This window comes from Macaca mulatta, chromosome 9, assembly GCF_049350105.2.
Source record: "Macaca mulatta isolate MMU2019108-1 chromosome 9, T2T-MMU8v2.0, whole genome shotgun sequence".
Lineage (NCBI taxonomy): Eukaryota > Metazoa > Chordata > Mammalia > Primates > Cercopithecidae > Macaca > Macaca mulatta.
This window is the reverse complement of record NC_133414.1, coordinates 125,767,792-125,791,607: the sequence shown is the minus strand read 5'-3', so window position 1 is coordinate 125,791,607 and position 23,816 is coordinate 125,767,792. Positions and strand designations below refer to the sequence as shown.

At 43.2% G+C, this 23,816-nt stretch overlaps 1 protein-coding gene across 8 annotated transcripts in view; it reads left to right on the top strand.

Annotated features, from left to right (window-relative positions):
- The window catches only part of NRAP (nebulin related anchoring protein), a 76,806-nt gene that overhangs the window by 22,691 nt on the left and 30,299 nt on the right, over window positions 1-23,816 (top strand). For all 8 annotated transcript variants that reach the window (XM_015148212.3, XM_077947539.1, XM_015148214.3 and 5 more), the window contains 13 exons: window positions 893-1,000; window positions 2,093-2,197; window positions 8,193-8,291; window positions 9,215-9,319; window positions 10,669-10,776; window positions 11,023-11,124; window positions 12,807-13,004; window positions 13,583-13,687; window positions 16,488-16,586; window positions 17,707-17,811; window positions 18,995-19,102; window positions 20,453-20,764; window positions 21,918-22,022. In XM_015148212.3, coding sequence (XP_015003698.3) covers window positions 893-1,000; window positions 2,093-2,197; window positions 8,193-8,291; window positions 9,215-9,319; window positions 10,669-10,776; window positions 11,023-11,124; window positions 12,807-13,004; window positions 13,583-13,687; window positions 16,488-16,586; window positions 17,707-17,811; window positions 18,995-19,102; window positions 20,453-20,764; window positions 21,918-22,022 — 1,659 coding nt within the window. The remainder of the gene's footprint in view (window positions 1-892; window positions 1,001-2,092; window positions 2,198-8,192; window positions 8,292-9,214; window positions 9,320-10,668; window positions 10,777-11,022; window positions 11,125-12,806; window positions 13,005-13,582; window positions 13,688-16,487; window positions 16,587-17,706; window positions 17,812-18,994; window positions 19,103-20,452; window positions 20,765-21,917; window positions 22,023-23,816) is intronic.

The following is a 23,816-nucleotide window of genomic DNA, read 5'->3' as shown; positions in this document are numbered from 1 at the left end:
TGTGTAAGGCGCAGTGAGGAATTTATTTTGCATAAATGTAGTGGTTTAAGAGCCAACATACCTGATTTCACGGTTATTAATAGCAAAGTGGCCAATTTTGGGCAGTTGTTTAAGCTCCCTGAGCCACTCTGCCCCACTCTAAAATGGGGATGATAATAGTTCCTTCCCCTTATAGAGTACTTGTAAAGATTAACTCAGATAAGTAGAATCGTGTCTGATATATAGTCATAAGTAGTGTTCTGTTTAAATACTCGTAGTACCTAGAAATGCAATGGCCTCCCAGGTTAGGTGATTTTAATACCCCAAATTTCCTATTTATGACCTCTCGTCATCCTGTTTTGGTCTTCTTTTTATTTGATAAGTGGCATTTGGCACATGGCACATAACATTATTATTTCACATGGTCACACTAGTGACCAACTTTTACATCACAGAATTTGGCAAAGCTCAGGTTTTGTCCTTCATATATTTAGAAATGGAGGTAATGGCATGCAGTGATTTGTACCAGCCTCAGCATGGGGCTTTGCATGTGACGCCCACATAGTCAGCGCCTGCCACCATCTCATGGTAAATTTTCACATTGGAAAAATCTGGTAAATTTAAAGCTAAAAATGTAAAAATGAACACAGAAAGTCAAGTCCGTTTTGTGCTGTCTATGCTCATCAGATCCCATGTTTCCTTGTCTTCCTGTCTTACTCCAACTTCTTGTGGGTTGAAATTTACGTTATTAAAAAAAAAGTTTGCCTTATTTTTTATTCTGTGATACACTGACTATTTAAATGGCTTATATTTAATCATTTATGCTTTGGATTTAACGCATTAAGATGAGTAGTTTATCTTCAACTACTTGCGAAGGGAATGCTTTGGTTGAAAACTTTGTGTTTCTATGTAGAATAAATATAAAGAAAACTACCAGAACCACATGAGAGGCCGCTATGAAGGAGTTGGTATGGACAGACGCACTCTGCATGCAATGAAAGTTGGCAGCCTGGCAAGCAACGTGAGTCCTTTTATGCAAGGGCCTGTAGGGATGGAGTGGGGCGGGGCATGAAGAATTCAGCCAATTCTTTTACAATTTCCCTTTTAAAAAAATCTATCTTCTATTTTAAAGACTATGTGAAGACTGACCCAAAACAGCTTCTAAATGTTAGCGGATACAACCAAGGCTAGGTAAAATTCCTGAAAATTTTCAAAGGCTACAAAGTATTTATCTTAGATTTCTCTAATTTGAAGAGTACTTCAATCTATTATAATGAATCCAGTGTGGTTAACACTTGCAATTTCTGAGAGAGAAAGAGAAATGAATAATTTTGATTCTTATTCCAAATTCCCCAGGGTTCCAAAGCTTTTGTGATTTATTTGGAGTTGGTTGGTTGGTAAGCTGGTTTGTTCCTTCATTCATTTTTTTGATCGTTGTATTCATTGAAAACCTGCTGTGGCCTGGCACTGGTCAAGGTAGTGGGATAACAGGGTAGATCAGGTCCTGTTTTCCCCTGTAGCATATAATCTGTTAATCTCTCTTTGGCTTTGTCAATCCAGTTTATAGGTTTACAAATGCTAGGTTGTAAATCTTGGAGGTAAAAGACACTTAAAGGAAACTGATTTCATTATTGAAACATACGAATGTTGGATTTTCTCTGCTTAAGAATGTCAATTTGATCTTTAGAAAAAAAAATTAAATACTCTAAAGACTCTTGACCTTTCCATCTATTTTCTCAGGATTAGCCAAGGAGCTCTTCCATTGTCTATCCATGTGCACATGCCTCTTTTCATATAAGTACCGCGCGCTAACCGATTGTGCCACTGAAGCACCGCAAATGCTTCTTTTCAACAAAAATGACAAACAGCTTCATAATTAATAAGAAATATAAAATAAATGTACTACAGATGGAAGTTAACTAATTTTGAATTAATTAAGAGGAGTTTAGATTAATTAAAGACAAAAGTATGAACTAACTTAATTTTCCTTGAAGGTGATGAAACTGAATTCATTTGTTTCTGGGTATTTAAAAAATATTTCTTATGGCATTCAAACAAAGCCAAAAGAAAGTAGAAGCTGATTTCTACATTCTTGTTCTTTTCTTCGTTTTAGGTTGCCTATAAAGCTGATTATAAACATGATATTGTCGACTACAACTACCCAGCCACTCTCACGCCTTCCTATCAAACAACGATGAAACTGGTGCCCTTGAAAGATGTGAGTTCCTTTCCAACAGCTCTTTCTGCTTCATCACTTGTCACTTCCTTCCTGAGGAGTGATGTGTAGGCAGCAAGATGGAAAGAAACATGATATAACAGTTCATAGGAGGGTGAAGGGATTGAAGAAAGGGAAATCCTTTTCCAATTTCCACTAGGAAGTTCATTTATGCATGCTTGCACACTCTTAGATTTTCAGTGTGAACTAGGGACAACTCTAGTTTTGTCTTGAAAATAACCTGAGGTTCAGTTTTTCCTCTTAGAATTCAGTGAGCTTTGTCTGCTGGGCACATTTCAAATGCTTGTTCCTTAGCAAGGATGACTTTTTTATTTCTTTGAAAAAAGGTTTGACACGTAGTATGTTAAGGACTGAAGGAAGTAAAATAAAATGTATATATACAAGTTGAGAGGAAGTGGTAATATTGACTCCATTTTTTCTCAGGAGCACATGGGAAAGTATATGTATCCCTTAATTATTACAGCAGCGATTTTATTTACGGTTTGGCTTGTTCCAGGCAAAATGTGTACAATCAATTAAATTTCTTGTTTTCTGATTACAAGAATTTTACTATATGTTTATTATAGAAAATTTAGAAAATACAGAAAAGTACAAAGAAAAAGATAAACGTCACCTACTAACTTAAAAAGTACTTCAGGGGGCTTATAAGTAAGGTTGTATTGTGGTTGCCAGTGAAGGTTATCTCCAATCAATCGATCAATAATTGAACAAATAATTCAGCGTGTATTTATGAATGTCAAGTGCTACTTTCCTTTACTTTCCTTTGGGATCAGTACAAGTTTAGAAGTTGATTGAAGTTTTGCTACTGGTAGATAAGTCTTTGAATCTCTCTCTCTCTCGCTCAGAGTTGGGGCAGTAGGATTCAGTTGGGTATCTCCAGTGTCCAACCCAGTGCCCAGACATCAAAACACAATCATTGGCAAATTATATTTATTGAATGAAAGGGGCTTTTCTAATGTGTAATAAAACAGGAGGTAGGAAGCAGAGGAACTGATCAGGGACCTAAACTTTGCTTATCTTTTTCTCAGGAAGTTTGGTTGGATTGACTTGACTTACTCCTTTTACAAAGTTAAACTTGACCGCTACCAAAGCTGCATTTATTTATCTATTTATTTATTTTTTTGGCTGTATACATTACCTGGGAAACTTGCAGATCAAGGGCACCTTATTAAAATTTGAAGATGTGCTTTTGCAGTAGGATTGCAGATATCACGTCTAATAAGTAGCACAAAGAATGCAAGATGTACTCCCGTTATGACATGACCTGCTACTACATTTATCTAGATAAGACTCAGAGTCAAACCAGGCACCTGGAAGCCCACCCAGGAAAGTCTGATGCAAACTTAAACCAGACTGAATTAGAAATATTAATTGAGTTTAGAGGTAAGTTCTAAACTGGCAGCCCATTAACCACATTCATGCTACAGAAGTGCTTTGTTTGGCTACACAGTGGGTTTGCTCTTGTTGTTGTTGTTGTTTTAATTGAACCAACATGTGGAATTTCTGAGTTCAGACAAAAACTAACATGCTCACCTTTTCTTGAAAACTCTGAGACATTCTGCCCCAGATCCTGCAAGGCAGCAATTGGCTGGGACTGGGTGGTGGCTGCTCGCTGTTGCTGTACCTCCTTTAGCTTACCTTCCTGGTTCTGATGTGAATTTGAGTTTATCACCCATAATGCAGGGATTTTAGTAATCAGGAAGTTTGGGGAATCCATTTACAAGAACAATTGTGGTCTCTCTGTCTGGTCATCTTAAAGGTGGTGAAATAGCCATGAAATTAAATAAGCAAGCATGGGTTCTTAATTTGAGAGCATTCCCTTTAGATAGATTTTATAAACATTGATAGAATTAAAATGAGACTCTATCTTTAGCAAAGGAAAAAGAAACCCTTCAAAATGTAGATTGAAGCAATGGCCAAGCATTTGTGATGTTGCAAAGATGTGATTAATCATGGAGACTTTTAATTATGTCCCACAGAGTAAAGTAATTGTACTCAGTAACATACTTAATGCAGAATTATCAGGAAAGAATATGCCATTTAAAAACATAGTTTTTGTGACATTTTATCATGCATAATTCTGAATTCTAATAGACTCTATTATGAGATGATAATTTTGCCTTCTGAATTAATGCATTAGGAAGTCACCGTACTCTAATCTAATTAATAGTTGACATTGAAATGACTTTATATTTCCTAATTTTCTCTACACACCCCATGTCCAAAACTCAACATGCAAAAACTTTTCTCCTTGAATCATTAACTAAAAAGCACAAAATTATTATTATTATTCTTTTTTTTGAGATGGAGTTTCACTCTTGTTGCCCAAGCTGGAGTGCAATGGTGCAATCTCAGCTCACAGCAACCTCTGCCTCCCAGGTTCAAACAATTCTCCTGCCTCAGCCTCCTGAATAGCTGGAATTATAGGCATGTGCCACCACACTCGGTTAATTTTGTATTTTTAGTAGAGACGGGGTTTCTTCATGTTGGTTAGGCTGGTCTCAAACTCCTGACCTCAGGTGATCTGCCCGCCTTGGCCTCCCAAAGTGCTGGGATTACAGGTGTGAGCCACCGCACCAAGCCTAGTGATGTTTTTTAATCTTCAAATCCAACAAAACTCTCCATGGCCCATTGTCAGGAGCACTTTGTTATTTCTAGGTCCTGTTCTAGAAGTTCACTTGTAAGTCATTTGTTTGTTTCTGGGATGCATTTCCCTGTCTAAACAATGCTAACTCTGGCTAACGGGAACCCCTTGCCCATCTGTAAAATAAAAGTAATAGCTCTAAGCACACTAGTTTTGGCAAACCAGGTTTATAGCGTATAGGTATAGCGCCACCTTGCGACATAGACTCCTGGGATTTGAATCATACCTCTGATACTTACTGCCTGGGTGACCTGGAGCAAGCCACTTTTGGTCTCTGTGCCTCAGTTTCCACACTGTAAGGTAGGGCTAATAATAATGCCTAACCATAGGGTGGTGGGAAGGATTAAATGAGTTAACATGTATGATGTACTTGGAATGGTGCTGCGTACATAGTAAGTATCATGTGTTAGTTATAATTATGATGAGCTGGTTGAAATGAGTACAAGACCCAGGGAAGACACGGAGTATACAAGTTAGTAGCCAGTGGGCCCAAAGTGGCTATTAGACCTATTTCTCTTGGGTCACTGGATTTTTTTTTTTTTTTTGAGATGAAGTCTTGCTCTATTGCCCAGGCTACAGTGTGGTGGTGTGATCTCAGCTCAATGCAACCTCTGCCTCCCAGGTTCAAGCGATTCTCCTGCCTCAGCCTCCCAAGTAGCTGGGGTTACAGGCACAAGCCACCACGCCCGGCTAATTTTTATATTTTTAGTAGAGACAGGGTTTCACGATGTTGGTGAGGCTGGTCTTGAACTCCCTATCTCATGATCCTCCCGCCTAGGCCTCCCAAAGTGCTGGGATTACAGGCATGAGCCATTGCCCCTGGCCCAGGTCACTGGATTTAAAAAATATTGAACTATTTGTTAGCTTTTAAAAATTGCAAGATTTTGCATCATAATATGGATTTCTGGTTTCTTTGGAATAACTGGAAAATCTAGCTTCTGTGTGTCCTATTGGTTGCATGACAACCATCTTCTAGAGCTGGGCAGCAGCTGCCTCCCTCGGCCATAGTCCTCTCGACTCCTTACTTCTGCAACAGTAAGGCCAAGCATTGGGCTTGTGCCCAGCTAGTGGTCTATCTGGCTCCTAGAGACATTTGTGACTTTTGGGCTGCAAAGACTCCCTGAGGTGGGCTGTCATCTCAGGGAAGTGGCCGTAGGAGTTAGCAGCAGTCAGGAGAAAGACAGAAAAGCAAAGACATCAGCCTGTAGTCTAGACAGGCAGGAGTTGATAGAACAGTACAAGAGTGGCCAAGGTGTGGGCCCCTGGGGAGGGCAGAGCCAGCTGCCAGAGGAGGCTGGCCAAGGCCATAGGTGAGGTACAGGCAGAGATATCAGTAGATAGTGGTGATGCAGAAAAGGGGTGTTGTTCTCAGGCAAAACCCAGGTCTGAAGAATTTGCCACACTGTGTGGGATTCTGGGAGGGGCCTTTGGCCTTGGGCAAGAAAAGAGAGACATGAAGGCTGCGAATGAGGTGTTCAGTGGTGATCCTGTCACTTTGAGCCAAGCCCGGGGAGCTCAGCTGGCAAGCAGGCCCAATCTGGAGCCCGTGGGCACAGAGATTCAGATGTCCAGAGGCACTGGGTGAGTTTGTGATCCTGGGAGTGAGGACCCATTTGAGATATCTGTGTGGGCAGGGAACGTCTGAGTTTGCTCACTCTGCAGAGTAGGAACCCCGCAACAGTTTGTTGAAAAAGTAAATGGATGGGCAAGTGGATGAATGAAAGGAACCATGTGAGCCTAAGGGAAGGAGAGCAGGGTTAGGGATGAGTTTACTTCTTCCTCTTTTACCTGGATTTCAGATAACCTTGATTAAATTCTAAAAGAAGGCCAGGTGTGGTGGCTCATGCCTATAATCCCAGCACTTTGGGAGGCTGAGGCGGGAGGATCCCTTGAGGCCAAGAGTTCCAGACCAGCCTGGCCAACATGGGGAAACCCTGTCTCTATTAAAAATACAAAAATTAGCCAGGCATAGTAGCGCACACCTGTAGTCCCAGCTACCAGGGAGGCTGAGGCACGAGAATCTCCTGAACCCAGGAGGAGGAGGTTGCAGTGAGCCGAGATTGTGCCACTGCACTCCCACCTAGGTGACATAGTGGGACTCTGTCTCAAAATAATAATTAAAAATAAATTGTAAAAGAGGTTATTTGCTACCCACAGCCTCTCCCTCTTTTCTGTATCCTAGCTTTACTTCTACCTGCATAGGTTTCTGGGGCTCTCACTCAGCTCACCTTAGCCCCTCACCCCTTATCACCTACTATCTAGCCTCAAACCTGTTCCTTTACTTCCCTGCCCAAGTTTCCATTCCCTCTGCAGCAGATCTTGGTCAGGTGTGTTTGGAGAAAAATAAGATGATTGGATGCATATATTCTTGTGGGCAAATGGCTAATAATTCTTAATACTTGAAGGGCAATTTGTATTTTCAAAGGGGAGAATTCACTAGTCCTTGATGTCTTGAGGTGGGAACCAGGTAGTCAATGCATCCAACTGCACTGGTGATTCTGCCTCCTCCTCTTTTGAACCTACATCTTCTATGAAAGTGCTAAGCTCAGGGCAATTTCCTTGGGGACTCTGGCAAGGTGGAGGTGAGGGCCAGGCAGGGGCTGGTGTATAGGGTGGGGACATGTTAGGGCCACCTACAAGGAGTCACTGATACTCCATTGCCTCCCACTTAAAGATGCATGTATAACTTGGTTGGACTTTTTGTTCCTCTTTCATTTTACTTTTTTTTTTCTTTTGACACTTCTTTCTTGGTGAAGTATAAGATGTATACAGAAAAGTATACTATGTGTAGATATATGGCTGGAATTATTTATAAAATGACCTCAGGCATATATTTTCATTGGGAATGAGCCCCAGGCACAGAATTACTGGGACATAGGATATGTGTGTGCCCAAATGCCATACTGTTTTCCAAAGTGGTTGTACCAATCTGCACTTCTGCTAGCACTGTTGTGAGAGTTTTCATAAGTCCTCATCCTTAGCCAGCACTTTGTATTATCAGCAGTTTTAATTTGGCTCTTCAGGTGGTGTGGAGGGGTATCTTGTGGTTTTGGTATGCCTTTCTCTCATTAATAGTGTGGCTGAGCATCTTTCTCTATGTTCACCGGCCACTTAGTTCACCTCTTTTATGAGTTGCCTGTTAGGTGTCTCACTCTCCAAGGTACTGTTTTTCTATCTGTGGGCTTGGAGTGTCTGTCAGTATCCAGTTGGAATATCTGACTCTTTTTCAACATAGTCGTTTGAGAATTGCACTTTATTGGGCTTGGGAGAGGGAGCTAAGCAAATCTTCGAGAAAAGAGCAAGTGACATCTTTTTGTGCCGGTTTTTACCTAGGCCAATTATAGGCAGAGCATCGACAAGTTGAAGTACAGCTCAGTGACTGACACGCCACAGATTGTTCAAGCCAAAATCAATGCCCAGCAGCTGAGTCATGTAAGTAACTGTCCCCTGCCCAGCTGGGCGTGGGGGTCTTGGAATTGCTGCTTTGAGGCCTCTGGACATCTGACCTCCAAGGATTTGACTTTCATGAATGGTGACACATGTCTTATTACAGCCAGAAAATGACCCCACTTCTTTTAAACTTTTTATTATGGAAAATATTGAATGCATGCAAAAGTAGAGAGCATAGCATAATGAATCCCCATGTACCTGTCACCCATCTTCAACAGCAATCGATTCATGGCCACCCTGCTTCATCTATATACCTGTCCAATTCTCCTCTTCCACATTATTTTGAAGCCAATTTCAAGTATTGTATAATGTAATCTGTAAATATTTCAGTATGAATCTCTAAAAGGTAAAAAAGAAAAAACATATTTATATAATTTTAACATATCATATCAAAAATCTAACAATAATTCTTAGTATCACCAATCATCTAAAGTTTAAGTTTAATTTCTGGTCAAGACTGCTTCTCGGATGATGCGTATTCATCCAACAGGAGTCACATGTCTGGTTGGCTCTCTTTTGTGTGTGTGATTTAGGATGGCTTTTTGTCATTGTGGGCAGGCATTTGATAATTACCCGGCATATAACAAGATATTCAGCACTGCAGCAAATGTTTTTTTAAAAAGTTCAATATTCTCAAGTGCGTGTAAGGGGAGTTGGTGAAGCAGTCATAGGGAACTCTTTTGCAAACTCACAACTTCGAGTGCGTCTTTGAGTTTCTTTACTTTTCATTTGACGCCTTCAGTTCATTAATTTAAAACATTCACAAAAAGTACAGGCTGCCTGGCAAAATGGCTTTTCTGGAAACTCCTTCTCAGCTATGGGTCTAAGGGGGAAAGAGCTATGGGTCCCTAAAGTTCTCTTTCTGCCCATATAAAAGCCCTACAGATTTATTTTAAATCCAACAGGTGAATTACCGTGCTGACTATGAGAAAAATAAGTTGAATTACACATTGCCCCAGGATGTTCCTCAGCTGGTGAAGGCCAAAACCAATGCCAAACTCTTCAGTGAGGTAAGAGAGCAATGTGGGGAGAAGGTGGAGGGGTTATGGAGCGATGTGAAAAACGAAGATACTGGGATGGTCCAGCAAGTGGGAAGTGTCTATCCCTGAGAAAGGCTCTTCAGAGGCATCCATCAAATTGTAACTTTGAATTTTGCTGTGTCATGGCATGTGGTAGTTTACTAGTGATAAATTGGTCATAGCCATTTAGTCCCATTATATGAGCATGTGTACAATCTATGTGTGAACACACACACACCCCTACATCCTCATCCTCATCACCCTGGTGAATTGGTGATTTGCTGTGTGGAGGAATTTTAAGTTTTTTGTTTTTTTTTTTTTTGAGACGGAGTCTCGCTCTGTCACCCAGGCTGGAGTTCAGTGGCGCAATCTCGGCTCACTGCAAGCTTCACCACCCAGGTTCACGCCATTCTCTTGCCTCAGCCTCCCAAGTAGCTGGGACTACAGGTGCCCGCCACCACTCCTGGCTAATTTTTTGTATTTTTAGTAGAGACGGGGTTTCACTGTGTTAGCCAATATGGAATTTTAAGTTTTAAGAAGATCAGTCTGCATCATCAGATTCTCCCTGGAGTCACAAGTAGGCTATGATTTGGCTTCTCATTCTAGATGGAATTTTGGGGGCAGGAGAAGAAAAGAAAAGGAACTAACATTGTTTAAGTGCCTGTTCTACCCTGGGGCAGGCACTGTATATGTGGAATTATCGTAAGTCCCAGCAGGTATTGTAGGGGCACAGTTAGTGGCATGGGCTTTGGTGTCGGAGAGACCTAGGTTCAGATGTTGGCACTGCCATTTTTAAAAATTATGTAACCATAGGTGAGCTCTTTAATCTCACTGAGCCTCACAGGCCTAATGTGAAGATTTGCGGTTAATGAGTAGAAATCATTTAGGAAAAGGCCAATAAACAGTAGTTGTTATTGCCAGGGCAGTGTCAACACCCCACATTTATGTTACACTTCACCAGTTTAAGATCTCTTTACATATTCTCTATCCAATTTATTCTCACAGCAATCCTGAGAAAGAGACTGTGATACTCTCTTTGCAAATAGGAGACTGAGGCCCTAAGAGGTCATTGGCCAAGGTCACATGATCAGAAAACAACAGAGCAAGGAGCAATACATGGGTCTTTTCTTTGTCCTGTTCCATTATCACTGGCCTGCACAGCTCTACAACGAAGGAATCAACTAACTGTGTTAATAGTTACTGTTATCATTTTGATAACAACAGCCGAGACTCTGGTCTGTAAATAGAGGAAAAAATCAACTTTGCTTTAAAAAAATATCTTTGACGTTTGGCAGGAATATGGGTAGCAACTCCTATTCACTTGTGGTTTTGTTTGTCAGGTTAAGTATAAAGAAGGCTGGGAGAAGACAAAGGGGAAAGGATTTGAGATGAAGCTGGATGCCATGTCTCTGCTGGCCGCCAAAGCCTCTGGGGAGCTTGCTAGCAATGTAGGTTTCCTCTCATTAATTCAAGAATGCATAAGAAATGGTTCCAATAAAATGTCAGTGGTCCTGCCGAAAAAAATAATGACTCTTAACATTGTAAACATCTCAATACTTTAATCTTTTTCTGGATTTGTGAAAGATTGGGAGGTGTTTTTTCAGAATTGTTCCCCTTGCACTTGTTAAAACCAGAGCCCCATAGACGGCAAAGCTTCTCTCTCACTCACAGTAGACCTTCTTCTTTCTCTCAAGATTAAATATAAAGAAGAATATGAAAAGACAAAAGGCAAAGCCACGGGTACAGCCGACTCTAGGCTTCTACACTCCCTGCAGATTGCTAAGATGAGCAGTGAGGTAAACTCTTTTTCTAACCCCCAACCCCTCACTTACAGTTGTGTTATTTTAAAAGTTTTTCCTGGGCCTACTTCACCTGGGACTGTTACCTTTTTATTGACTTCTACCTGCAACTCTTTTCTTTCCTGGCTTGTGTAAGAAGTTTGGTTTATTTATTTTGCCAAAGCATATTCTTTTCTTTAAATGATTGAGGAGCGTGGCCCTAAGGGTGACAGCATCTGCTGATCAAGGTACAAAGGTGTTCAGTTGCATTTATTCATGTCACAAATGTTTGCCAAGTGACTACTATGGGCAAGACACTGTGTGAGACCCTGGGGCTATAAGAATGAACAGCACATAATAAGTTTCTCCCTAATGGAGCAAAGCATCCTGCTTGTTGTGGCACTGTCCTGGTCCTGTGGTTACAACATATATGGTATTCAAATATTTAGCGAGCCAGGGACTCCCAGGCTGCAGCCAATCAGAATGACGATGCTTGTAAACAACTGTAATGGCTGGAAAGAAACCTTGGTAAATGTCACTTACCAAAAGGCTTTGGGGAAGGAGAATTCTGCCAGAAGAGACAGACCTGGTTTCTAATCAAGTCTTCCCTGCTGATGCTGAATAGGGAAAAAGACACAAAAGATTGCCTGCTCCAAGCTGTGAGGCCAACTTACACTGCTGTGATGGTACAGTTGGATGTAATTATCCAATGAGTCATTAAAGAGCCACAGCTTGAATAGAAGAGAGTTGGCATCTGGGTTGCCATTTTGGACGTGTCTACAGAACAAGCCAAATGAAGTGCATAGTCATGAAGCATAAAGAGGCATTGAGAATTTGGCTTCAGTTTAGACAGAATACATTGATGTTTCATATGTGCAGTTGGAGCAACTGGGGGTCAAAAAGGTTGTATCTTTCCCAAAGCCATATGGTAGTCAGCAGTAGTGGTAGAGGGGTAGTGAATTAGACCCTAGAACTGTTATTACGTGGCACCACACTCCTCCTACTATAGCACACTGTCTTTCCCCATCATCACCACCATCATCACCACTATCTCCATCACCTTCACCATCACCATTGTCATCGTCACAATGATCAATCACCATCATTGCTGCCATCATCACCATCATCACTACCATCACCACCATCGCTATCACCACCATCATCGTCACCACCAAACCACCGTTGTTATTGGCATGCTGACATTTATCAAGTGTTTGCTATGTGACAGTCCCTGTACTAAGCATCTTTCAGCTATTATTCATTTACTTATCACAACAGTCTCCCAGAGGGAAACGAGTCCTTAGACTCGTTAGAGAGGTGACATAACTTTCCAGAGGTCACCTTCTGTTAGAGGGCAGATCAGGTTTGAACTCAGGCTTGTCTGGCTCTGCAGCCCAAGCTTCTTTATTCTTTCTCTTAAAGCATCTATGAGAATTGGGAATAGAGTTTTCTCCTGGAGCAGCCGGGTAAAAAGGTTTAGCATTGGCAAGAGACAGTCCTCCCAAAAACAAAGTAGTGTGGAACCTCAGCTCCCTCATGGTGCTGCCTTTCAGAGCCAAGACTTGGGTCACGCCTTTCTGACAGAAGGGTGCCGATTCTCCTGCTCCCAAAAGCCTGGAAATCTTTCCTGCATTTTCATATCACTCCTGCAAAGGGCAAGCTTCAACTAACAAAACAGTCCTTGTTTTGGTACATTCAAGGTTGAGTATAAGAAAGGCTTTGAAGAGAGTAAGACCCGGTTTCACCTGCCCATGGATATGGTAAACATCAGACATGCTAAGAAGGCCCAAGCTCTTGCCAGTGACCTGGACTACAGGAAGAAACTGCATGAATACACTGTGCTGCCCGAAGATATGAAGACTCAGTGGGCCAAGAAGGCCTATGGGCTCCAGAGCGAGGTGAGTCTGCACATTGCCAGTTCTCTTCATGCATCTCTTGCAGTTGGACATGCTTTCAGAGTGATTCCAAACCTGTGCATGAGTCTCTTACATAAAACTTGGAAGACTAGGAAGAACTGCAGGAAATGTACTGGGGCCAGAAAGGACAGATGGGGAAGTAGAGATATAGTTGACACAATGGAGACTGGAGGGTGGAGGATCAGGGCTCACAGCTAATTCTTAAGTCAAGATGTATTGGTGATGGGGACCAGTCAAGGAGAAGAAAATGTTGAAAATGATAAATAAATCCTGGAAATTTAGCAGGTTGGCAAAGAAAGGCCGTTGGTCAACAAATATGAGAAACACTCTTTTTGCTAAGGTTGCGGTGTCTCAGCACTAAGGTAGAGCATGCTACTCTCGTTACAAAGTGAGCCCAGTGGCTGTATCTCCCAAGTGGAGACCTGCCTGATCATAAAGGATCAGGGAGCAGTTCTTCCAGGAAGGCAAATGCAGGATCAAGATCTTCCTAAGTCTCCCATCAACTCTGTCCTGTCTCTATCCATGTGCCCAATGAGAGCTTTGTGGTTTTTCTCTTGTAGCTGCAGTACAAGGCCGACCTGGCATGGATGAAGGGAGTTGGGTGGCTGACAGAGGGGAGTCTCAACTTGGAACAAGCCAAGAAGGCCGGACAGCTGGTTAGCGAGGTAACCTGCACTTGGGCCTCTGGCCTCCAGTAGTCCTCAGCCCCTGACTCACGCAGGGTGATCTTTGCCTCTAATTCCCCTTCTCTACCCCCAGATTTATTCTGGGTGTGATTCAAAGTGGGAGTACTTCATTTCACACCTGTAGTGCATTCTCAGCTAACTTTCCACAGCCTTAAACTTCCTGAGATGGTGTCATTAAAGAAGCCTACCTATTTACTTTGAGTAGCAGTTGCATCCAAAGAATAATTTTGTTTAGAAAGGTGTAATATACAGCACCTGGGAAAACAGCATTTCTTAAGTGAGCAGCGTGTGATTCCTTTTGAATCAGAGAGTCCAGTATTTGGAGGATAACGTTCTCATTATGCCTGTGCCTTAAATTCACTGCAGATTTCAGGCAAGTCATTTAACCTTCCTGATCCTCTTTCCCTCATATAAAAATGAAGAGGTTGGCCTGTAATCCCAGCAATGTAGGAGGCCGAGGTGGGCAGATCACGAGGTGAGGAGATGGAGACCATCCTGGCTAACACGGTGAAACCTCGTCTCTACTAAAGACACAAAAAAAATTAGCCAGGTGTGGTGGCATGTGCCTGTAATCCCAGTTACTCAGGAGGCTGAGGCAAGAGAATTGCTTGAACCTGGGAGGCAGAGGTTGCAGTGAACTGAGATTGTGCCACTGCACTCCAGCCTGGGTGACAGATCGAGACTCCATCTCAAAAAATAAAACAAAACAAAATAAAATAAAAATGAAGAGGTTGGATCAGATACGCTCCCAGGTGCCTGCAGCTCTAAGCCCTTGCCTCTCTTTATGCCATAGAAAGCTGGCTCTGGCATCAGGCAGAGGAGGACTTCTGAAGGACATTTCATTTGGAAGTGTCACTATTTCAGGAACTTTGTTTGGAATCTTCAAAGGGGATTCTTGTTTCAGGGCCAAGAAGGCTGAGTCGGCATATCTCTTGCAAATGATAATAATGGTGATAATAATACCTGCCATTTATGGACTGATAATCATTATTGAATCGCCACTTTGGGTGTATTATATACGTACTGTTAACGTATAGGTCACCACAGTCCTATGTGATTAGATGGTATGATTATCCTATTAATATTCCCATTTTACAGATGAAGAAAGCGGGATTGAAGTTATACTTTTAGTAAGTAGAAGAGCTGGGATCTGTCCCCAGGGTGTTTGATCTGGTGCCCTCGCTCTTGACCATGAGACAGTATTGCATCTCAAAAGCATATCTTGTAATGTACTCTTATATTCCCACTGTACTCACCCTCCTCTGAGATAGACATATTTAGGCTTAGAATGTAGAATGAGGTAGAGAGAAAAGCATAGCCCTTTAGGGCTTTCATTACCTAGCTTGTTGGAGACTAACTAAAGTTCAGGTGGAGCAACCAGAGCCCCATCTATCTTGGACAGGGGTGCAGCAGAGGGGAGAGAATGTAGCCAGTTGGTCCTTGAGATTCAGGAATGTCAGTTTCTATCTCACTTCCTGTATTACCTGCTAATTCTTAAGCTCCTCCAAGGCCAGGAGGATATCATCTCCTTCACCCTTTTTATGTTCCTCTGTGCTCTGTACGGAGTAGATTCTTGGCTGCTCAGGAAGTACTTGTGATTTGACCAATGCATAGTCTGGGATGACCAGGAATTTCCAACAATGGCAGAGCAATATGACTCCCTTCAGTTATGTGGTGAAGGAGTTTTCCCATTCAACACAGTGGAACTAGGGAGGAAAATTAGAAGTCTCTTTGGAATGTTTTCTCTAGAACTTTTTTCCCCTAAAGGCAGAAAAGTTGGAGTTTCCAGTGTTCCAGTCACTATGTTGGGTTCCGGTGGTTGCTATAACCCTCCTGCTGATGGCATGGGGAATTTTGCCAGAACCAGGCTGTGAGCTCATCTCTGATCTCCCTGCCATGTGAAGCTTTTGCTTCCACACGCTGTCCTCACTGGCCACCTTTCCCAGCAACTTTGGCAGTTTCAATGGAAAAGCCAGAGGAGCTAATCTTCAGGAAAGACAAGAAGTCCCTGAGGGGGGACAGAATTAGCACATTGAAAATTTACCAATTAATTTGTGGCTGTGAGATGGGGACACTACGAGGACAAGACCTCAATGATCTGGAAAATCAGAAACTGTGAAGGCGAATTCCACCTGACCACAGGCTTCTGTCTGTGGCTCTGTGTCTCCTTCCTTAAAGCTTCTGCTTCCTGGACAATCATGATAACACCATGGCAATGTCTATGTCCTGACACTGTCCCAGGGACCTGACTCACACGTAAAACATGGTGTTGAAGCCTCTGCTCCACACTAGACTGAAGTAGCTTCTACTGTTGTCCTCATTGTACACTCCAGGCAAGGGTGGCTTAGGTTGGATTGAGTGATGTACCAGAGGTGATGAAGCTGGAAGGATGAACAGGCAAGATTTGAACCTCAGTCTTCATCATTGTAAAGTCCAAGTTTCCTCCACCTCACCCTCCTATGTCAGGTCTATATTTATAAAATGTATACCTCCCCAGGGCACACGGTGAAATACAGGGTTACTGAAGAGGAAAATTACATTTCCCATTCAGTAATAGCAACTAAAACAAGTTCAGTGGATCAGGTGATCTCAGGGCTGTGTGGTTCTGTTCAAGCTGCAGGATCAACTAGAACATTCCTCCCAAGGGAATGCTTGGACCACAGAAAGTATGTGTGTGTGTGTGTGTGTGTGTGTGTGTGTGTGTGTGTGCGTGCGCATGTGTAGGGCGGTAGGGGTAACCCAGTCCTAATACTGTGGGGTCCCTTTCCTTTGGAAACAGAAAAACTACCGGCAGAGGGTCGATGAGCTGAAGTTCACCAGCGTGACCAACAGCTCCCAGATGGAGCACGCCAAGAAGAGCCAGGAGCTACAGAGTGGGGTGAGTCCTGGGCTGCCCTTTCTCCACCAAGCTGCTGTGTCATGGGCCTGGGATCCTTCAGGGACAACAGCAAGTGCTGCCCAGGCATGATCCAGAAACCAAAGAGCCTTCCCTTTAAATAGGCTGGACCCAGCTTTCCCCAGGCTTCCAGGCCGTTTCTGGAACTGGACACCAGGGCCCTTGCTTCATCCACCACCATCTCCCCCGATTTTATAAGGGATAGATGCAGGGCTGACTTTATTCCTTTTCAGCTTCCAGTATTCTCTAGTTCCCTTTTTCTTCTGTCTCCTATCTCTCGTCAAAGACTCTCTAATTCTGGAGCCTGGAGAGAATTATCTTGGAGGAGGACAACATTTGTGTTTGGGGTGTGAGCAGGTCACACCCACATAAGCTTATTTATGGGGCCAGAACAAAGAAGCACCACACACATTATTTACAGATTAGTTCTCTACACCAAGCAGGACCATAGTTGCCACAGTCTGTCTGGGACCTTCCTAGCGTTCCTTCCTAAAGGTCCAGGTGAGATATACTTGCCAGAAAGGATACTATCAGCATAACTCAGAGTCAGCAGAAAGCCACTGTTTGGAAACTCAAGTTGGGGCTGGAGGGGAAGCAAGGAGAGAAAAAGAAGAATGATAAGTTTGCCATGGAGGAGATGTCCACGCATGCTCACTTTCCTGGTGTCAGTACCCATGAATGGATTAAGGTTGATTATGGAGGGGAAGGAGGCAGAGTATGCTTCTTATTTTTCCCACCTGGGGAGTCTGTACTACTCTGAACCCCGTGGTGGGGTATTTTTAGGGCCACAGATAGTGTAAATACCAACATTTGCGGAGGTTGATACCATCCCAAAGTTAAGGTGTGAAAAGAGAAACCTTGGAGGGGTTTTCAGGTTGGCTCCCTGCCACATTTTTCTCCCAGCTCCTCCCTACTGCTTCTCCTTCTCTCATCATCTCTCCTTGACTGTATTCTGTCACTCAGAGTCTGATCTGGTGGGTTTTGTAATGGACTTTCTGTGCAAGTCAGAGAAGTGCCAACCAGACAGAGACACCATGAGGGATGCCACCCTGCCCACCTCGCCCCTGCCACCTGTTCCTGACTCAGTGCTCTCTCTCAACAGGTGGCCTACAAGGCAGGAAATGAGCAGTCTGTCCATCAGTATACCATCAGCAAAGACGAGCCCCTCTTCCTGCGGGCCCGAGCCAATGCTGCAAATCTCAGCGAGGTACAGAGAGAGGGAGTGGGCAGCATGAACTCTGCTCTCCTTTGTGTATAGCCACCTGGTAAACCAAGCCCACCAGCCATGGCATAGTGTCTGCGTCAACTGAGGTTACATACATCTGTTTGTTGTAAAAACAGCTCACCCAGCAGATCTGGCTCCTGATCAGTGTTTTAGGGGGAGAGGAGGACAACTTTCACAGGAATGGGCTAGTGGAGGACTCCAGCCACTGAATGTATCCTGGGGTTGGATGTAGGGGTTATTCTAGGTGCCAGAGTTGAAACAGCATAATCGTGGTAGAGGGGAGTAAGAGCTCAGACATTTGCTCCAAATGGTCTGGGTTTGATCCTTGGTTGCCACTTACTAGGTGTGTGACCTTGGGCAAATTCTTCGTTCTCAGGTGTCCCATTGGTAAAGTGATGCCAACATTAGTCCCATCGGGTTGTCATGAGGTTTTAGTGAGTCTCTACACATCAAGCACTCAGAGGCAAGTGCACAGTGGTAGCTGTTAGTCATGAAAGTATCCATAGTTCCAACTTTCCTCCTGTCTGTATCTTCTGGGGAAGGTGTTTTCTTCGCTGTCCCTGCTTAGCTCCCAGGTCTTTGGGTTCCTCATCTGAGAAATAGATGGGGAGGAGAATTGGGAGGAGAAGCAGAGGTTAAATTGATTCACATGCAGAAAGGGAAAGGAGCCTTCCAGAAGAAAGATCTTGAAATTTGGAGATAAGAGCAGGAGAGAGAACGGGAGGTGCAAGGAAAAGACCCAGGTGGACTAGAGGCTGGGGGAAGGTGGGAGGAAAGAGAAAGAGGTGCAGCTGGAGCTGCTGCTGACCGGGTGGGGTGCATGGACGGAGATGGAGAATAGACTTCTCAGAAACGTCACTGTGTTGTGCTATGCTATCCTACCTTTGGCATGTTTTTAAGACTTCCACGAAAACTCCTAGTATTTGTTAAGGCTTCTGGAGTTTAATTTCTGCTTTTTTTTAATTGAAGCCCTATGTGTTAAGAGGCCTTAAGGCAGGAAGAAGGCCTGGCTGTATTCAGATGACATGATTTCTGTGACTCTCAGAGAAGAATGTAATAATCAATATTGCTTTCCTAGAATGGTCATTAGAGTCTAGAGAAATGTTCTCACATGAGAACCCTTTCACATGAAAACCCCCTCACCTTCTCTCCTAAATCCCCTTAGAAACTGTACAAGAGCAGCTGGGAAAACCAGAAGGCAAAAGGGTTTGAGCTACGTCTTGACTCCTTGACCTTCCTGGCAGCGAAAGCCAAGAGGGACCTGGCTAGTGAGGTGAGTCTGTCCCCAACTTGTAAAAGAGACTGCAGAATCCTGTGTTTTTATACCTGGGAGATTCTCTGAGTGTCTGGGCAGGTTCTTAATCTCTCTGAACCTCAGGATTCTTATCTATAAAATGGAGATAATAGCCCTAACCTTGCAATGAGATAATCACATCCGTGCCTGTCTATTTAATAACTGCTTGCCACACATTGATTTTCAGTAAGTGATGACTTACTATTTGTAGTAGTAGCAGGAGTAAGAATCCAGATTTCTCACTTTACAGATAAATTGATGCCCAGAGACATTCCATGACTTTCTAAGCACATTGTGGTCTGTTAATGGTTAATACAGGGCTCTGGTGTCAGATAGACCTTGTATAAAATCCCACCTCTGTCATCCATTAGCATTGTTACTTCAGGAAGGTTGTTTAAGCTTTAAAAATCTCAGTTAACTTGCTGGTAAATTGGTAATTGCAAAATAATGACAAGGAAATGGAATGAATTGATGTACATGAAGTATTGTATAGACTAATGCAATCTGTTAGGAGTCGGATGTGAGAAAAGGAGCTTGAGCCAGGATTTAAGTCAAACTCTGCTTCCTTCATCGAGAAAGTCTTGCTTCCAAAAAAGATCAGCTAAACCAAAAACAACTGGCTTGGTGATGTGGTTGGCTTACATTCTGACATAAGCCCTTTATCTTCTTCTTAGTCGGTAACGTTTTACAGATCAGCACTGGTCTGTGGATGCACTTCAGTTACACAGCCTCGTCCCGTGCTTGGTTCTACCATGGGTTCGATAAGGGGTGGCAGATATTGATACTGTTGTTGTTGCCAGAGCTGAGAGTAGAACATGAATCTACCACTGACTGAAGCAATGATAATGTTGAAAATCATGCCCCACACTGGTGCCTTCTGACAGTTTTCACAACTTTTTCATATTTATTCTTGCTTCGGGTCCTTGTCACTCTCGACCTAGTGTTGTTTTTCAAACCATGTGCTCCTTTTTGCCCCTCGCTCATACTTCCCCAAATATATATGTACTCCAGTTATCTTTTAATTTGAGTTCCTTTCATTAGCAGCAATTGTAGTTTGGCTATTCTGTATGGTTTTCATTTCATGGCTACTTTTATTTATAACTCTGAGCTTTCTGGCAGCTGAGGTGAACAGGGAAATAATGGGTAATAATATTTTCTTTCACTGATGAAAGAAAATATATCAGATGTTCAAAAAAGGCAAACTTTCATTTGACTCTAGTTCAAATAGGATTCTGTCCAATGGCTTTGTCTTAGCTCTCATACATGGAGTCTGAAGCCTAACAATTCCTTTAGGAGAGTCTAACGTATCCCTGCTCTGTTCCTATTTAGGTGAAGTACAAGGAGGATTATGAGAGATCCAGAGGGAAGCTCATTGGGGCAAAAGGTGTACAGGGAGATTCGCAAATGAGCCACTCACTGCAAATGTCCAAGCTGCAGAGTGAACTGGAGTACAAGAAGGGATTCGAGGACACCAAATCCCAATGCCACGTCTCCCTGGACATGGTCCACCTTGTGCATGCCCGCAAAGCTCAGCATTTAGCCACAGACATAGGCTACAAGACGGCGGCACATCACTTCACGGCTTTGCCCACAGACATGAAGGTGGAATGGGCCAAGAAGGCTTATGGCTTACAGAGTGATGTAAGCTCTGTGTGAGTGTGTGCACATGTGTGTGTATGTGTGTGTTGTGTGTGTGCTAGTGCAAGTGTTTCCCTAAGCCATTCAACGCAACTATTTATGCTATGGGACACCTGTTTCTGGATCCCTAAGTGGCAACACTTTACTTTGTTAGTGGTTTAACTTTTATTCAAACTAGGCTGATTTTAGATTCTGTACTAACAAACAGAAGAAATCATAGAGTTACTTTTTCCTTCTTGGAATTCTGGCCTACATATGTTTTCCAGGTTTCTTTTTATTGCCGGGGGGAAGTATCTTTGTGTCACTCCTAGCAGTGGCCTGCTAGGGGAGAGCGTCGCTGATAACTCACCCCGACTTTGGTAGTTCCCATTTTTGGAATGGGTAGGTCGCTAATCTTCAATAACCCTTTCCCCCTCCTCCTGATCCTCGCCTCCCAGTTCTGCTTTCTGTCTTCAGGTGACTCTTGCACAAGAATGGGGGTGAACTGAGAAGGCAGGTCAGCTGCAGTCAGACTATTACACAGGAAGTGTGTGTGTGTGTGTGTGTAGACACACCCTTCCTGGTAGAGCTGTTTCATGATAGATGATGATATGCTAGTTTTAGGGAAGTGTCCATTTAAATGACTTTCCATTAAAACTACTCATTCAATGGAAACTAAAGAAATGAGAAGAAATACACCCTGCCCTCCCACCGAGGTGGCCAGGAAGGAATTGGCACTGTGGGAAGCCTCCGCTGTCTTGTGAAATTCCCTCAAATAGCGCCCACCTGGGTTCTGTTGTGAATTCTCATTTTCTTGTCCCCCGTGTGTCATTTTAAACAAGAAAACTGGTAATGCAGACAATGAGGACGTGCTTCTTTCCGAGTAGACTCTTCCGTAATGAGGGGCAAGGTTGGTTTTGCCCCTCCTGCGCCACCCCCAGTAGTGTTGGGTGGGGCCTAAAGCCACTGTCCCAAGGGATGCCTCCAATTAAAGGGGAAATTAATTGACTTTTGGGAGCCCTACCTGTGACTGTGCAGAAATGCGTAAGACAAAAGTGGCATCTAATTTGACTCAGCTGGCACCAAGGCTGTGTCGGGAGCCACTAATAGCCCTTTAAATGTCTGTGCACCAACAATGGCCTGCTTTTTTTTTTTTTCTTTCTTTCTCCTTTGTCAGAACCAATACAGGGCAGATGTGAAGTGGATGAAAGGCACGGGCTGGGTCGCCACCGGGTCATTAAATGTGGAGCAGGCGAAGAAGGCAGGAGAACTCATTAGTGAGGTGAGATTTCCTGACAGCCTGTAACGGGCCTGGCTGCATTAGGCGTGTGGCGTCTCTGTATAAAATTAAAATAATTTCCACTCAAAAGGCAAAGAAAAAGGCAAAGCCACATGAAAGACCTCAAAACCCAGACTAGGGCTGGTAATTAGAGGGAAACCACATACGAAACACACACCAGTAGGGGCCCTGGCAAAAACAAAGTGGGTGACAAATGATATTATGAATAATAATGACAATCAAACAGAGCTCAATTGCTACCCACCAACTTACCTTTTTAATGAAGCAACACAGGAGAGATGATGAAAAGATACATTTATTGCACCCAAAAAGCCCTTCGGTGACTTTAGGCACATTTTCTTCCTCTCCCTTTCTGCCACAGAGTCAACAGTTTTTGAATATTCACGTGGTGGTCACCATGTGACATGGTTCTTTCTAGAGGGAGGGTCTCACTTCAGTTTACTCAGTTCTGCCTACTTATAGCCACCTTGACTGGAACCTACAGCATCACTGCTTGCAAAAAGTTGTTTCTTCATATTTCATGATGGTGTCATTGAGCAGCTCTTTCTGAGTTTTTCAACCTCGGCGCTATTGACATTTTGATTTTTCTTTGTTGTGGGGTTATCCTGTGCCCTGCAAGATGTTTAGCAGGACGTCCTACAAGGATGCCAGTAGTGCCCTCTGTGGCAACCAAAAATGGATCAAGATATTGCGGAATGCCCCCCAGGGAGCAGAATTGTCCCTGTTGGAGCGGCACAGGACGAAGCTCCCAGGAGGCTGGACACCATCAGACCATTCACACCCATGCTCTTTATGTTTGCTTGTGGGGAGACTTGATCAGAAGACAAGTGAGCATTTGCCTAGTTGTCTTCAGAGTAACCTGGTCTTTCTAGACTTTTCTGGGAGGGAAGGGGACCATAATGGCCATAGTCCCACAGGATGTTAGCTTTGGCAATGAGCCTCCTGGAATTTTTTTTTTTTTTTTTTTTTTGAGGAGAAAGCTTTCTTTCTGAACCTATAGTTAAAATAGAAAGACACCCTTGTTGGTTTTTCAAACACACCCGTCCAGCATTAGTATTTTCCCATGGAACGTCATTCTCACTACCTGGCACACTGTAGAGTTGACTTCAAAAAGTGGCCTTATGTTGATTGGCCTGATTTTTAGGGACCTTGGTCAACACTCAAGGCTCAGAAGACCCTGGGAACTCCATGGGAATAGCACTGCTCTAATTTGTTCATTCTAGTTCAGGAGAGGCCCTCTGGGAGGATGAATGTGAAGAACTTGTAGGAATAAACATTTAGGTTTGAAGATTCATGATCCCAAACTCTCAATATTGGGCTCACTCACAAAAGGAAATGAAGACTAAAGACCATATTTGCATAATTTAGACTTCAAGATGATTTCCTTCATGTGTCCAAATCTGGCAGCCAAGGGATCTTCAGGGGACCATGTATCCCACAGCTGTTAGTTAGTCACCTCATTGTGCATACTTTCTCAACAAATTTGCTTATCCTCTTTGATGGGCTTATCGCATGCTAGTCCTCAAACTTTAATAAGTAAAGCAAGATATCTTTCAGCAACTTTCCCCCCCATCTCATGTCAGGCTGTCACATTTACAAGTTAGTGTCGAATTGGGCCACCTTGTTCTTCTTCTTCTTTTTTTTTTTTTTTTGAGACGAGTCTTGTTCTGTTAACCAAGCTGGAGTGCAGTGGAGCGACCTTGGCTCACTGCAGCCTCCGCCTCCCGGGTTCAAGCGATTCTCCTGCCTCAGCCTCTTGAGTAGCTGAGATTACAG